The 17,137-nt window shown below is 44.8% G+C and overlaps 1 protein-coding gene across 1 annotated transcript in view; it reads right to left on the bottom strand.

Annotated features, from left to right (window-relative positions):
- Positions 1–1,943: 1,943 nt before the first annotated feature.
- ranbp10 (RAN binding protein 10) overlaps positions 1,944–17,137 on the bottom strand; it is a gene marked incomplete at its 3' end in the record, with an annotated part of 124,418 nt that continues 109,224 nt past the window's right edge. The window contains exons 16-17 of the mRNA XM_084315534.1: positions 11,386–11,596; positions 1,944–1,993 (exon numbers count right to left, since the gene is read on the bottom strand). Coding sequence (XP_084171660.1) covers positions 1,944–1,993; positions 11,386–11,596 — 261 coding nt within the window. The remainder of the gene's footprint in view (positions 1,994–11,385; positions 11,597–17,137) is intronic.

Genomic DNA, 17,137 nt, shown 5'->3' with positions numbered 1-17,137 from the left:
TGCTGTTTGGAAATTGTAAGAAAGATATATGTGTACAGATAAAAATAGATGGGGTGGAAATTGAGTGTCTGAAATAAAATGTCTTGGTGTCACGATTGATGAAAAACTTATTGGAAATCATATATCAAACATATTCAAACCAAATTGGCAAGGAGCATTTCAGTAATAAACAAAGCAAAGCAGGTCCTGGATCACAAATCACTTCACATTCTCTACTGTTCACTAGTTTCACCATATTTAACTTACTGCGTTGAAGTCTGGGGAAATAATTATAAATGCTCATTACACCCATTAACCATCCTACAGAAAAGAGCTATGCGCATCATGTTGGATATCTGGAACATACTCATTCACTTTTCTTACAGTCAAAATTATTAAAATTGACTGATATTGTAATGTATCAAACTGCACAAATAATGTACAAAGCAAAAAATTTGAAACTCCCAGGAAATATTCAAAGACTGTTCAACGTGCAAGATGGGGGTTACAATTTAAGGGGAACATTTAATTTGAAAAAATATACAGTTTTCGAACGACCATGAAGAGTCTTTGTATTTCAATATGCGGAGTAAAATTATGGAACGGTCTGATTGTGGAGTTAAAGCAATGTCATAACATAAAACAGTTTAAAATTAAATACAGTCAAATGGTTTTACAGAGGTACAGAGATGAAGAAGGGGTTTGATAACAGGCAGTATGTATGTATATACAAATGTATATATGTGCATATGTATAGGTATATAGTTGCAGGGGCGTAGCTGGGGGGGGGGGGGTAGCTTAGGATGATTCCAAGGGCCCAGCACTGGGGGGTCCCCCAAAAAAAAAAAAAAAATTACTAGACATCACTCAGGTGTATTATTGATGCTCTCATTGATACTATGTTTGTTTCTGAAGTGTGTGTGTGTGTGTGTGTGTGTGTGTGTGTGTGTGTGTGTGTGTGTGTGTGTGTGTGTGTGTGTGTGTGTGTGTGTGTGTGTGTGTGTGTGTGTGTGTGTGTGTGTGTGTGTGTGTGTGTGTGTGTGTGTGTGTGTGTGTGTGTGTGTGTGTGTGTGTGTGTGTGTGTGTGTGTGTGTGAATAAATGTTTTGTAAATTGACTAATGGACATAGTGATCTTTAAAAAAAATTATAATAATAATGTTGTGGCAAATAATTCCCCCCCCCCCCCCCCCCCCCCCCCAGAGATAGCTGTTGAGACGTCTTTGCACCCTGCCCATTACCCTGTCTTATTTAATAGCATATGACTCTAGAATAAATCATGTAAAATAGCTAAGCCAGCACAAAAACGAGAAGCAGCATGGTTTGCAGTTAGTGAGGTAGTTGAAAATGGTACATAAAATAAAGAACATTTTAAATCCCCCACTGTAGCTAGTGGTGTAGTCCACGTGATATGCAGGAACATGTGTATAAACATGAACATGTTCTAAAACAACAGCAACTAGAAAGATGTACTCTGTAGAGTGTTAGACCTCCACCAATATCTAACAATCTCCCCCACTTTGCCAATACTTTCACATGCAACATTCTACTGGGTAAGTGACAGACACAATAATAATAATAATAATAATAATAATAATAATAATAATAATAATAATAATAATAATAATAATAATAATAATAATAATAATAATAATAATAATAATAATAATAATAATAATAATAATAATAATAATAATAATAATAATAATAATAATAATAATAATAATAATAATAATAATAATAATAATAATAATAATAATAATAATAATAATAATAATAATAATAATAATAATAATAATAATATTATTATTATTATTATTATTATTATTATTATTATTATTATTATTATTATTATTATTATTATTATTATTATTATTTACTTTTTGAGATGTGACCATTTCAGTTTGGCCCGATGGTGGCACTATAGAAGGAAGGTTAGATTTGTTCCTTTAGACACCATGAATGTTCACAGCATGTGTTGTTGTTGTTGTTGTTGTTGTTGTTGTTGTTGTTGGCCTTATGGTGGCACTACAGGAAAGGCCATGGGGTCAACGACACCAATACATTTCTTTCATTGGGGTCATGAATGTGCAGAGAAAATGGCAATCGGGCCATTACTTATTTACACATATAACCCTTTCACTACCACACTACAGAAGGTTAACCCTTTCACTACCACACTACAGAAGGTTAACCCTTTCACTACCACACTACAGAAGGTTAACCCTTTCACTACCACACTACAGACGGTTAACCGAAATAATACATGTGGGGGAAAAAACATAAAAAATTTGCTAAAAACACTAGAATAGACACCGAAAACCTAAAACAAAAACAAAACAGACATGAACAGAGAGAAAACGGCTATGAGTGTTTAAAAGGCCTGCCTGTAGAAGTGGGTCTTTAGCTGCCTCTTAAAGATGAGCTCTGAGGGAGCGGTTTTCCTTGGGTTTGCCTGGGGCTGCAGTCACCGCAGAGGCTCGGTCTCCTTTTGTCTTCAGTCTGGTCCTGGGCTCCACCAGGAGCTCCTGATGGGATGACCTGGTCCTGGGCTCCACCAGGAGCTCCTGATGGGATGACCTGGTCCTGGGCACCACCAGGAGCTCCTGATGGGATGACCTGGTCCTGGGCTCCACCAGGAGCTCCTGATGGGATGACCTGGTCCTGGGCTCCACCAGGAGCTCCTGATGGGATGACCTGGTCCTGGGCTCCACCAGGAGCTCCTGATGGGATGACCTGGTCCTGGGCTCCACCAGGAGCTCCTGATGGGATGACCTGGTCCTGGGCTCCACCAGGAGCTCCTGATGGGATGACCTGGTCCTGGGCACCACCAGGAGCTCCTGATGGGATGACCTGGTCCTGGGCTCCACCAGGAGCTCCTGATGGGATGACCTGGTCCTGGGCTCCACCAGGAGCTCCTGATGGGATGACCGCAGTGACCGGCTGGAGGAGAGTGTGTTTGCTCAGTTTCCATGATACTTGATGGCTTATTTACAATATTCAGTTTTTCTGTTTTCCATTGCACAAAGGCCGTCCAACCTCACTGTAGTGGGAAAATAGGGACGTAAAACGAAGATGATGATGATGATGATGATGATTATTATGATGACAAAGATATACATTTATTGAATATCTAAATGGAGCTAACTGAATGCCTGACCTTGAGGCTCCATTGTTGACACAGACTGTCCTTCTCATTAGCCAGGATCCATGAATATATACATATATACACATGTAACGGATGGTATCGTGAAGCGCAGTCAAGAAGGGCTGGGGTGAGTAGCGGTGCTATGGGTTAAACTCACTCTCACCTCCTCAAAGACAGATAGACACGTTGCGAAGTAGTGGATTCACCTCTTGGTATAGCGGTCTGTGTTGCTGCCCGCAGTGTGGAAGACCGGGGTTCAACTCCCACTCGGGGGATCAAAGTTTGAGGTGACGTTGTCACAACCGTTACACACATACACATACACATACATACCTTTATATATACCGTATGTATAGGTTTGATTCCAGGTCCTCCTGGCAGAATGTAGAAGTGCAATTGAGCAAGACACTTAACACCTAACTGCTCCCGATGAGCAGGTTGGCACCTTGCACCGTCTGTGTCAATGGGTGAATATTCATATTAATTCATTTTTCCTAAGGAACATGGATGAAACTGATCATTTAATAAACACTTTACTTTTGGGGACACAATAATAATGATTAGGTACCTAGTAGAAACAAATCATTGATCTCAAGTGACTACCTGGTCAAATAAAGGTTAAATAAAATAAAAACATGCTAACAAGCTGTCGATTAATCTGACACTTTCTCAAGTCTCAGACCTAATATTTCTACCTTCTTAAAGCTTAGACCTCTAATTCTAAAGGCTATCAGTTAAATAATAATAATTTAATGATAATCACCTGTAATGTTATTACAATTACCATTTGCAGACCCAATAATGTCTGTGATCAAATATTATGAATATGTTTACCAAACCCGCAGGGTTAAAAACAACACTTCACATTCCCTTCCAAAAAAGAAAAGAAAAAGAACAACCATTTCACAGGCCATGGGTCCAAAACCCCCAGTGGAACCATCTCCTTTATGTCTGTCCTCCTCGTCCGCTATCTAAACAACGCTTTCAAAATGCAAACAGCTGAACCCATTTCTACTGGCCTTGAGGATCCGTCGCCCACTACACATGATCAGATACAGAGTACTTGACCTAACATCTCATTACTTCAAGCAGGGGGCTGAGGAAGATCAAGAGGACCAGCTGACAAAATGAGTATTGGCAGTGATATGGACCTGCTGCCCGGGGAAACCACCATTACAGTACACAACTACACAATGAATCTATATCACTTCTCTTACACGATCGATGGAATAATAAAGATGAATGGATGGGTGGATGGATGGATGCACGTTTTTTTAACAGTCGATACAGTATGAATCTGTAGTGAATTGTACAGTAGTGAATTGTATTCACTGCCTGTATATAGCGTCATGAATAATCTTCTCCCGGGGCCTAGACGCCAGTGGATATGGGCGAATACGCAAGATAATTTGGCCCACTGCGGTTATACAGAAAAAGCCAGTGTTTTAATTTGATTCCAGGAAAATGTATTTCACAGCGAGGATTAACAATGCGTTCTCCGTTCAAGTGTATTAGGCTACAGGTAACAGCACGTAATCAGGTTTCACGGGTGATTGGAATTTTTTTTTTATAAACGAGAACACACAGTCATAGATGTGAAGCGCTCTGGCATATTGAACTGGTCTCACATAAAGTGGCCGTGAGCTAGGGGCAGAGTGGCTATAAGGTTTTGATTGATTGATTGAAAATGTTATTAACAGATTGCAGAATGGGTACAATACAGTAAAGGTCAATACACACAATTGTTAAGGGGATGCAGACCAGAGAAAGACTTTCGTCTCGTTTACATCAGGGTCCCCAATTTTCAATTCATCAGGACATATAATATGACATACATGACATACAGATAGACAGTACTGCTACATCTAGACATTTATGACATACCAGATTTACTACAGATTTACTGGGGGGGGGGGGGGGGGGGGGGGGGACTGTACATTGGAGGGGGTTGGGTTAGGACATTTACAGGGGCCAGTCTCACATAAAGCGACATGCCCGTGAGCTCGGGGCAGAGTGGCTAAGTGTGAGTGAATGACTTAATGAGTGAGTAGGTGGCATTAGCCGGTTATAGAGGTGCTTCACATCTAAAACGAGTAACTAATTATATTGTATACATTTTGCTATTCGTTCCCATAGATTACATTCCACAAAAAAAATATTTCTTTGGAGCAAATGTCCACACATTTCCTAGTTGATAAACAAGAACGATGTAGCCCTTGTCACACGTTCATCTGCAGAAGAATGATTATAATTTGGGCCAGAAGAACCATGTTGTTCTAGAATTAACATTCAGCAGTGTGTGAGGTTTATATCCCAGTGTGGGATTGGGGGACTTTACAGGAAAGGAATTGGAAGACATTAAAAATAAAGATAAAAATAGAAGATAAAATGAGTACTGTAGTCATATCATTATACTGTATTAGATTAGACTGAGATATGTTTGAAGATAATAATTATTACAGTGGTCGTCTAAAGATGACTCACGGTCTCAAGTAACTCTTTATCCTCCAAACCGCTACTGCCCTCTACTGTTCGACAGGCGCTATGTGACTTCAAAATGACAGATGGGCAGAAACAGTGCGCGTTTGTGTAAATTGTTCTGGTATGAATAGGGAGGGGGGCACAACACTATTTACGTTTAGCGCCTTGTGTACAATCTATGGCCACTGCCACTGGTCATTGAAACCTGTCGACATGTAGAAGTGGAAGATAGAATTCTGAGAATGCATAAAGAAGTACCTGAAAAAGGATTAATAATGGAAAATAATCAAGTGCATGACACTGTCAAGGATCAAGAATGAACAAAAGTGCACCTCACAACACTTGCCATGAGGGGTGTCACCAGAGTTTGAACTTGCTCTATGGATATATATGTAGATATATATTTTAAAACAAGCCATAAATGCGTTTTGAATGAATGAATGAATGAATGAATGAAAACTTTATTTAACAGATTGCAGAATGGGTACAATACAGTACGGCTCAATACATACAATTGTTAAGGGGATGCAGACCCGAGAAAGACGTTTGTCTTGTTTCCATCAGGGTCCCCCATTTTCAATTCATATAGACATTTATGACATACACAACATACATGACATTTATGGCATAGGGACATATAGGTATTTAGTACTGATACATTTGTGACATAAACGGTATTCAAATATACAGTACTGTAACCCCTAGATCCTGACAGAGTATATATGATGGGGAGGGGACTGTACTGTACATTAGGAGGGGGTGGGTGGGTGGGTGGGAGAGAAATATACATACGGCGGGGAGGGAATATATACATGCGGTGGGGAGGAGACTGTCTATTAGGAGGTGGTGGGGGTTTTGGGCATTTACGGTGGCCAGTTTCGAATTGCAGCCTCCCGTAGGTGCTCTTTAAGAGCGGTTTTGAATGTGGGTAGTGATTCACATTCCTTTACAGCTTTGGGTAGGGCGTTCCACATTGATGTGGCATAATTGCGAAACGTGTTTAGTCCCTTGTTTGAGCCGAATCTGGGTTTTACATGATTTGTTGAGCTTCCTCTGGTGTAGTGGTTGTGGTATTCACTGACCTTTGGGAAGTATTTTGACATGTACATGGGTACCCCAGTCGTATAGTGTATCTTGAAGACCAGGCCCATTGCAAGTTGCTGTACTCTGTCGTCTACTCTAAGCCATCCTAGGTTGTCAAAGTGGGCAGGGGTGAGGTGGGTTCTGGGGTTCAGGTCAAGTAGTAGTCTGACCAGTTTGTTTTGTGATGTTTGTAATTTTGTTTTAAGCGCCTTTGAGGTGCTTTGGTACCATGAGGTGCAAGCATAGTGGTAGTTTTCAATGAGATCTTTGACTGTGAGCAACCTTTTTATTTAAAAAAATGTTTTGGTCAAATGTTTCAAAACAAGTAAAGTGTATTTAGTATAACACTTTTCACAGAGCACAACATGTTCCATAATGAAAAGAAAAGTAAAAAAAAAAAAACATAAAATAGTGAAAACGAAAACAATCAAACATAAGCGACAAAGACCTTGAACAAAAACACAAGTTACAAGAATAAATTAGTCTTCAGCTGCTTTTTAAAGGTGTCAACAGAGACTGCAGTCTATAGGATGAGTGTTCCACAATGTCGGAGTCATAACTTCAAAGGCACAACCTTTTGCTTTGAGGCGGGAGCGTATGTGTACAGATGTACACAGGTGCCTGACCGCGTCTATTCTTAACCCAAACGGTTCATGCGTTTTGCGAATCTGATTGGCCACTGACGTTTCTGGTCATGTGACATGTGCGCCCAATCGTGTGACGCGCCCATTTCCGCTTCGACCAGCAGCAAACCCTAACCCTAACCGTTCTATCGACAAACTCTAACCTTATAACCAACTTCGAAAGAGCGCCTAAGCTTAACCGGGGAAAGAACTTGCCGTCACACGATTGGTGCGACCAGAAACATCAGTGGCCAATCAGAGCGCAAAACGGGAATGCGAAAGCATGCACCGTTTGGGTTAAGAATACAGGCTGCCTGACCAGGCGGCATGGCTCTATATGTGAAAACAAGTACCATAAAATGAATCCTAAACTTAATGGGAAGCCAGTGTAAGAAAGATAGGATGGGTGTGATGGGACTTGACCTGCTGGACCTGGTCAGTAGCCTCGAGGCAGCGTTCTGGACCTGGTCAGTAGCCTCGGGGCAGCGTTCTGGACCTGGTCAGTAGCCTCGAGGCAGCGTTCTGGACCTGGTCAGTAGCCTCGAGGCAGCGTTCTGGACCTGGTCAGTAGCCTCGAGGCAGCGTTCTGGACCTGGTCAGTAGCCTCGAGGCAGCGTTCTGGACCTGGTCAGTAGCCTCGAGGCAGCGTTCTGGACCTGGTCAGTAGCCTCGAGGCAGCGTTCTGGACCTGGTCAGTAGCCTTGAGGCAGCGTTAGTTCTGGACCTGGTCAGTAGCCTCGAGGCAGCGTTCTGGACCTGGTCAGTAGCCTCGAGGCAGCGTTCTGGACCTGGTCAGTAGCCTCGAGGCAGCGTTCTGGACCTGGTCAGTAGCCTCGAGGCAGCGTTCTGGACCTGGTCAGTAGCCTCGAGGCAGCATTCTGGACCTGGTCAGTAGCCTCGAGGCAGCGTTCTGGACCTGGTCAGTAGCCTTGAGGCAGCGTTAGTTCTGGACCTGGTCAGTAGCCTCGAGGCAGCGTTCTGGACCTGGTCAGTAGCCTCGAGGCAGCGTTCTGGACCGTTATTTTGTAGACGGTTCAGGGACGACTTGCTGAGGTGAAAAGTGAATTGCAGTAGTGCAGCCGGGATGATATAAACATGTGAATGATCAACTCTAGCTCAGGTTGTGATACAACAGACCTGAGTCTGGCAATGCTTCTTAACCCTTTCACTACCACACTACAGAAGGTTAACCTTTTACTGGTAGTGAAAGGGCTAACCCTATGTCGTGTGGCAGTGAAAGGGTTAACCTTCTGTATTGTCGCAGTGAAAGGGTTAACCATTTGGTAGTGCGGCAGTGAAAGGGTTAAATGGAAGCAACATGTACAGGTCAACGCTTTGATATGTTGATCGAAGTACATAGCCTGATCAAATACAACACAATATTTCTAAGGTTAGACCGTACAGATGAAGAAGGGAACCCAATAAACTGAGCAGCCTGCAGCTATGCTATCTGAAGCAATGAGAAGGACCTCAGTCTTATCTCATACAGAGACCATAAGGGGTCATTAACCACTTAAGCCCTAAGACCTTTTCAAGGTGGTTCCAAGGTCAAAGTCAGCATAGGTGCCACATACAAGTGACACACACCATTGGAAAACTGTGAACCTAAGGAATCATTTGAGATGAAGCTCAATACTGTGTGTCTATTAATATGCAAGAAACATGTTTTGAATCTCTCCTATTCAAATTATTACAAGTATGTATATGCTATATAGTGTATGGGTGTATAGAGGCTTGGGACATTATAGCTATGCTTAATGATAGTCATTGCTATGCAAAATTATTTTGCAGCAATTTTTGGGTTGACTTGATACCATTTGTTACACAGATTTGGTGCAACATTTAAACATGGTCAAAGATCCTTCCAAAATATCCCATTACGACACCAAGACCTTGAAGAACACCTTAGAAAGATGCATGCTTTTCTGGAGATCTGGAGATTTCAGGAAGAATAGCATTTTCCGGCGAATGGTTGGTGAGTACTGGTGAGAAAATGGCTCAGAAATGCCAAGATTCATCCGCAATCTATTTAAAGTAGAATCTGTAATGCTGTTAAACAGGGACCACTAGGCATAAATGTCCCTGTTGGTATTACACTTTGTTTACATGATTTGTTTTCGTCTGATGTGTGGGTTGGAGTGAGGATAGGGGAGGGGTTACTACAGCTGGTCTCACCTCAGGTTTTGCCCATGAGAGGTCTGGAGAAATTCACAGAAATTCTCTCTCACTCTCTGTCTGGACTACTGGCACTTTGTCTTCTGACTTTCCTGTTGGTCTTCTTTTGCACATATGCTGTTTGTGTGTTCAGGAGCAGACAGCCCTACCTGCAGTAACGGGGTGACTCCTTGCCTGTGTGTGTGTGTGTGTGCGTGCGTGCGTGCGTGCGTGAGTGCGTGCGTGCGTGTGTGTGTGTGTGTAGTGTAGTGTGTAGTGTAGTGTCCGTAGTGTGGTAGTGAAAGGTTAACCTTCTGTAGTGTGGTAGTGAAAGGGTTAACCGTATGTAGTGTGGTAGTGAAAGGGTTAACCTTCCGTAGTGTGGTAGTGAAAAGTTAACCTTCTGTAGTGTGGTAGTGAAAGGTTAACCCTTTGTAGTGTGGTAGTGAAAGGGTTAACCCTTTGTAGTGTGGTAGTGAAAGGGTTAAGTAGCCTTGCAATATCATTACTTTCCACACCTGGCTCTACATTATGACTAGGCCTCTACGTCTAGTGGCTCGGGCTGCATTCTTCGCCAAACATATAATATACCGTTCGAAAGATCTATTTGTTGCCGTTCAAATGCCACCTCACTCAGGGCTAGATCCACAAAGAATGGATTGCACGGAGCAAGTTGCACCCTTACTTACAATCCATTATGAATTGAAAATGGGGGACCCTGATGTAAACAAGACGAAAGTCTTTCTCTGGTCTGCATCCCCTTAACAATTGTGTGTATTGAGCCGTACTGTATTGTACCCATTCTGCAATCTGTTAATAAAATGTTCATTCAATCAATCAATCTGCATAGTCTTTGAAACCCAGACATTTTCATGAATTTATAACCCCCCCCCCCCCCCCCCCCCGGACAAGGTGTGAAAAGAGGACATGTCCGGGCAAAAGAGGACATTAAATAGCAGTAATACCATGTTCATTGATAAAATTACATAAGGGATGGAAGGGATAGGAATGGGGGATGGCCGTTTTAGAAGGGGGATGATATTGACCGTTTTTATTTCAGCGGGGATGCCATCCCCCCTCAACTCGAGTACTGCCTATACCCACCTATCAGCCTAATAATTACCACTGATTTATATAAGCTGGTAGGGTGACACTTCGTTCATACTCAACTCCCAGGTGGCCTGGATTCACCTATATCAAACCCTGCCCTCTTTTCCTGATCCTGCGATCACAACTGTTGCTTCCCTCAGACGTGATTGGAGGATCAAGAAAAAAGGGCAGGGTTTGAGGTAGGTCAGTTCACCTCTGGCCAGGGCGCGTGCGTGCATGTGTGTGTGGCAAATTGAAATGATCTCTTTTAAACCTGTACTGGAAACCAATTCCACCGGCCTAGTTGTGTGATAATAAAATAAACGTAACTTGACTTGGCAGAGCCTGATGTGTGACCTTCCCCATCCACTCAACTCCAATCCACACATTTTGCCTAGACAGAGGTTGCCGTTTGACGCCATTAGATTCTACCTTAAAGGTCCCATGAAATCAAAATAGACGTTTATGTTATTTTATCACATATGTGTTGCACTGATTGTCACTTACGTATACGCCAGTATCTGTCCGAACAATGACAAAGTGTATTTGGTATTTTAGTTTGTCATTTCCTGGAAAATAATGATGAGTCATTCCAATAATGTGTTTTTTTGTGAAAAGTATTCCATGAAACTTACTTACTGTCCTCTAGCTAAGTTAAGATCTCTAAATAACTGACGCAGCTCTGTGCTGCCATCTTGACCAGGACTCCCTGAAACAGCTGTGTGCTGCCATCTTGACCAGGACTCCCTGAAACAGCTGTGTGCTGCCACCTTGACCAGGACTCCCTGAAACAGCTGTGTGCTGCCACCTTGACCAGGACTCCCTGGAACAGCTGTGTGCTGCCGTCTTGACCAGGACTCCCTGGAACAGCTGTGTCTTGACCAGGACTCCCTGGAACAGCTGTGTCTTGACCAGGACTCCCTGGAACAGCTGTGTCTTGACCAGGACTCCCTGGAACAGCTGTGTCTTGACCAGGACTCCCTGGAACAGCTGTGTCTTGACCAGGACTCCCTGGAACAGCTGTGTCTTGACCAGGACTCCCTGGAAAAAGGAGGATCTTGTATCTCAACGGGACCTTCCCAGCTAGAGAGAGGATCCAATCAAATACAAGTCATGTACAGTATGTAGTTGGTGATGCAGTTATTCTGGCTCTGATTAGCCAACTTCTTAACGTTGTGAGGCTTGAACTTTGCATCATTTTCATTAATGTATCACATGTACCATTATGCAAAGGTGGGACCCTCTCGAAAACGAGATACTGTATCTCAATGTGGTTTTCCCAATAAAGAATTTCAATATGTAAAGCATGTACTGTAACCTGCAGGGCCCGGGTGATTGTAGTGGAGTAAGTACTAGTAGGATATTTCCTTTAGGTTAACCTTCCTTTAGGTGTGTTACTGAAAGGGTTAACCGTCTGTAGTGTGTTAGTGAAAGGGTTAACCGCCTGTAGAGTGGTAGTGAAAGGTTAACCTTCTGTAGTGTGTTAGTGAAAGGGTTAACCGCCTGTAGAGTGGTAGTGAAAGGGTTAACCTTCTGTAGCGTGGTAGTGAAAGGTTAACCTTCTGTAGTGTGTTAGTGAAAGGGTTAACCGCCTGTAGAGTGGTAGTGAAAGGTTAACCTTCCTTTAGGTGTGTTAGTGAAAGGGTTAACCGTCTGTAGTGTGGTAGTGAAAGGTTAACCTTCTGTAGTGTGGTAGTGAAAGGTTAACCTTCTATAGTGTGGTAGTGAAAGGTTAACCGTCTGTAGTGTGGTAGTGAAAGGTTAACCTTCTGTAGTGTGGTAGTGAAAGGTTAACCTTCTGTAGTGTGGTAGTGAAAGGGTTAACCGTCTGTAGTGTGGTAGTGAAAGGTTAACATTCTGTAGTGTGGTAGTGAAAGGGTTAACCGTCTGTAGTGTGGTAGTGAAAGTGTTAACCTTCTGTAGTGTGGTAGTGAAAGGTTAACCTTCTGTAGTGTGGTAGTGAAAGGTTAACCTTCTGTAGTGTGGTAGTGAAAGGTTAACCTTCCGTAGTGTGGTAGTGAAAGGTTAACTTTCTGTAGTGTGGTAGTGAAAGGTTAACCCTTTGTAGTGTGGTAGTGAAAGGGTTAACCCTTTGTAGTGTGGTAGTGAAAGGGTTAAGTAGTCTTGCAATATCATTACTTTTCACACCTGGCTCTACATTATGAGTAGGCCTATACGTCTAGTGGCTCGGGCTGCATTTTTCGCCGAACATATAATATACCGTTCGAAAGATCTATTTGTTGCCGTTCGAATGCCACCTCACTCAGTCTATGAAACCCAGACATTTTCATGAATTTATAAACCCCCCCCCGGACGCCCTGGACAAGGCGTGAAAAGAGGACATGTCCGGGCAAAAGAGGACATTAAGTAAGGGATAATGTATACTACGAGGTCATTGTCGCAAAATAATTGACCGACACTGTGTTCTAAACGCAGTGAAGGTCAATTATTTTGCGACAATGACCGAGTATAGCTATACATTATCCCACTTATTACAGGGCTAACTTACTAACAATATACGTAATTTATTTTACACCATCGACAAGACGAGATCAAATGCAGACGCAGTTGTTCTGTTGCTCCTCTGTCATCGCCGGCAGGTGTGTGGACTTGATTGCACCTGATGTAGTGCAGCTGTGCATAATGGTAAAGCTTAGCTTTCGTGACTGCAATCAAAATGCTTGATTGTGATTGGTCAATAGCGCTCTGTTGCCCCTAACAGCGGCCATTATTGCGCGTTGCCCGTAGCAGCAGTGAATTATCGAGAAATAATTGACCGCTGTTAGGGGCAACCGAGCGCTATTGACCAATCACAATCAAGCATTTTGGCGAATGTTAAAACGCCATGTAATAAATAGCAGTAATACCATGTTCATTGATAAAATTACATAAGGGATGGGAATGGGGGATGGCCGTTTTAGAAGGGGGATGATATTGACCGTTTTTATTTCAGGGGGGATGCCATCCCCCCTCAACTCGAGTACTGCCTATACCCACCTATCAGCCTAATAATTACCACTGATTTATATAAGCTGGTAGGGTGACACTTCGCTCATACTCAACTCCCAAGTGGCCTGGATTCACCTATATCAAACCCCGCCCTCTTTTCCTGATCCTCCGATCACAACTGTTGCTTCCCTCGGACGTGATTGGAGGATCAAGAAAAGAGGGCAGGGTTTGAGGTAGGTCAGTTCACCTCTGGCCAGGGCCGTCTGTGTGTTAGTGATGTGAGAGTTATGAGGGAATCATTTGTTTCACACTAATAGTGTTAGCGAATGAGTAACAACTGGCCTCAGTGATGATGTGTGAAGCAGAGACTGAACAAGTCATTAGGAACAATTGCAAACGATGTCAGGTTCATTTGACTCTGCTCGATGGCTGGCATGCGATCATCCAAATCCAAATTGGATGAGACACTCTTTATAAATGAGAACCGTGCGGAACCGACAACTCCTTTGATTCTTTCATCATCAGTTTGTCGGAAGTCTGCTGTGCCCCACTCACACGTTAGGCCAATTAGTGAAATTAAGACTGATCAAAATATTGGCTCTGCCTACAACAGTTTGAAGGTATATGCTTTTACATCAATAGCCCGTGTGTGTGCTCTTACACGAGCACACATTTGTGGGTGCTTTTGTATCTGGCTTGTTTAGTGTTTGAATCAAACCCTAGTGCTTAACCCCCCTTGGTTTGGTGTGTGAAGAGGTGAGAATCACACTCAGATCCACATTAAACCCGCCCCCCCCCCCCCACACACACACACACACACACACACACAGGTCTGCCTGTACAGGGTGGTCTGCTTCCAATGGAGGAGCTGGTTGAAGCGAGAGTGTAATCGGACCAAAGACAAGAAAATACTCATGTTTTTAATTAAGCTGATTGGCCAGCTTTTTTAAAATATATTTTCCATCCATTGTTTCTCAAAAAATAATGTTGGAGGGCGGCCGGGTAGCGCAGCGGACTAAGCGTCTGTCTACCACCGCAGAGACAGTGGGATCGAATCCAGCTGCGGTACCTCCGGCTTGGTCGGTCGTCCATACTGACACAATTGGCAGTGTTAGTGGGTGGGAAGCCGGTGGGGTGGGTCCTGGTCGTTGTAAACAGCGACTCCTACAGTTTGGTCGGGGCGCCTGCACAGCAAGGGAAGGATCTGGGCGAGGTAGTGTGATCCTTCCACACGTTACACTCCCCCAGTGAGAGTCCGCTGCCAGGTGAAAAGAAGCGGTGGGCTGGGTACACATGTGTCGGAGGAAGCATGTGATAAGTCTTCGCCCTCCCAGACTGACGGTAGGGGGTAGAGTGCGCAACGACCAGGAAGGGGATTGGGAATTGGCATAACGACTAACATTGGGATGGGAGAAAAAAACTGAAAAAGGAGGGGGGAAAAGATAATAAAAAAAAATTAAAAGCCTTGTGGCTCACCACACTAGGACACATGCCATCGCAACGTCGTGGGTTTGAATCCCACCCAAGACCTTTGTTGCATGTCATCCCCCTTCACTCCCCCCATGATTTCCTGTCACACACTGTCCTATCAAATAAAGCAGAAATGCCCTAAAAAATATCAAGAGAATCAAGATCTTTTTCACTTTGTGTGAAAATAGTATTTATAACGATAGGTTATGACTATAACCAAGTTCTGTTAGTTAGGGGCGATGCTTGGCATCACACTGCACTATCTCGCGTACGTGCACGCGTACTGAATAAACCACAAATGTACCTCTAATACCAGTATTAGTCTGACCACACCCCTCATCAGCTTACCTTCATAAGCAGGTGTGTGGTCACCTGCTCTCCTCCTTCCCAAGCTTTCACCACAAGGTGAGGACAAGGGCTGCAGCGGCCGTCTGATGCCAAGCATCGCCCCTAACTAACAGAACTTGGTTATAGTCATAACCTATCGTTCTGTATCGTTAGTGGCTTAGCTTGGCATCACACTGCACAAGGGAGGCCAAGCGGAGCCACTGGCTGACAAATACACCCCGCTGACAGCCCCCCCACAACCATCAGAACAGGGAGGGCCGAGCCCCCCCGACCCCCCCTAATGGCGGGTAGCCCCCCTATTAGGGACGTCACGGGAGGGCGACGGACCCGACCGTGCGAAGAGGCACTCAAGCAACTCAACGCACAGGGTGAGCAGACCGTGGCTTGACCCCACGACTACACACACGCACAACCCGCATGCCACCCGGGAACGAACGGAGGAACAACCTCGTTACTGCCCCCAGAATCACGGGGTCAAGGGCAAACCCAACCCCGTGGCAAGGCCGTAGCAGCGGAGCACGAAGGAAGACCCAGACCCACCAAAAGGACTGGACTCCCTAGAATGGGGGCCCGGAGAAGTCCATGATGCCAGCATCAAGACCCCACCAGGTGGGCACGTAGTGCCCCGCCCCCCACATCGCCAGCGTATTCGGACAAAGGCCCCTCAGTTACTGCACCTGGTATTCCCAGGCGGAATCCCATCCAAGTACTAACCAGGCCAGAACCTGCTTAGCTTCCGAGATCGGACGAGATCGGGCGTGTTCAGGTTGGTATGGCCGTAAGCCGAGCGGGCCCCGTCCCCCCAATAGTACACCGCCTGGCACACTGACCCTGCAGAACAGGCAGTCAGCATGGCCGTAAGCACACAAAAAAGGTTAACCAACGGAAGCAGGCAGCGCACCGGGGAAAAACCAGGCAACAGGCTGTTAACCCTAGCCTGGAGACTGCGGACGAGACAGGCGCCAGAGGGGACAGCTGAACACAGCCGCCCCGGCGGAAGGAGCGTAAGCTGGCGGTGTTGCATGACCAAGCCTCCATTTAAAAACCCCCACCCAGAGGGGTCGAGGCAGAGAAGGCTGACACGATTGGCAGACGTCATGAACGTGCAGGGGCACCCTCAAACGGTGAACCCGGGAGTTGACACTGCTCCAACACACCAGGGAATCAACCACCTCGGTGTTACCCAATGCGGTAGTTGTTCCTATAACCCCTCAAGAAAAAACTCCAAAACACACCTGCGGGTATACACCGGCTATACCGCAGTACAAGTGTTTCAGTTTCCAAAAAGGGTTAACCCAGGCCTACGGGTCGCAAACATCACTTCGGACCGGGCCTGGCGGTACGGGAAGCACAGGGTCACCAGAGGAGGTCAAAAAACCACCCCCACAGGCCCCTCTTCGCCATGCGTGAGAGAGGAGCGAAAAATAATGGAGAACCAGCCCCTAAGCACACCGTACCTGGTATTCCCCGGCGGTCTCCCAACCAAGTACTAACCAGGACCAACCTGTGTAGCGGCCGAGATCCGACGAGATCGAGCGCGTACAGAATGGCATGGCTGTAAGCCATGACGACAGTGCTGAGTAAAAACATACCCAACCAGGGTCTCCATAGCGCTTAACCCTGTGACACCCAGACCGACCTGGCATTTTCCCCCCTGAAAAAAGCCCAAGTCCCTCAGGGTACCAGAACAGCAGATCTGCATCCCCGGCGGACAACGGGTTCAACTGATCTGGACCAGCGTGACCAGAACCAGTCCCGTGCCCTAACCACGCCGACATGCCTACTCCAGGAGAAGGGCAGATATGCGTGTTGATC

This window comes from Notolepis coatsorum, assembly GCF_963971535.1.
Source record: "Notolepis coatsorum genome assembly, chromosome: 6".
In the NCBI taxonomy this organism is placed as follows: domain Eukaryota; kingdom Metazoa; phylum Chordata; class Actinopteri; order Aulopiformes; family Paralepididae; genus Notolepis; species Notolepis coatsorum.
Note: the sequence above shows the minus strand (reverse complement) of the source record. Positions and strands in the feature narration are given on the sequence as shown.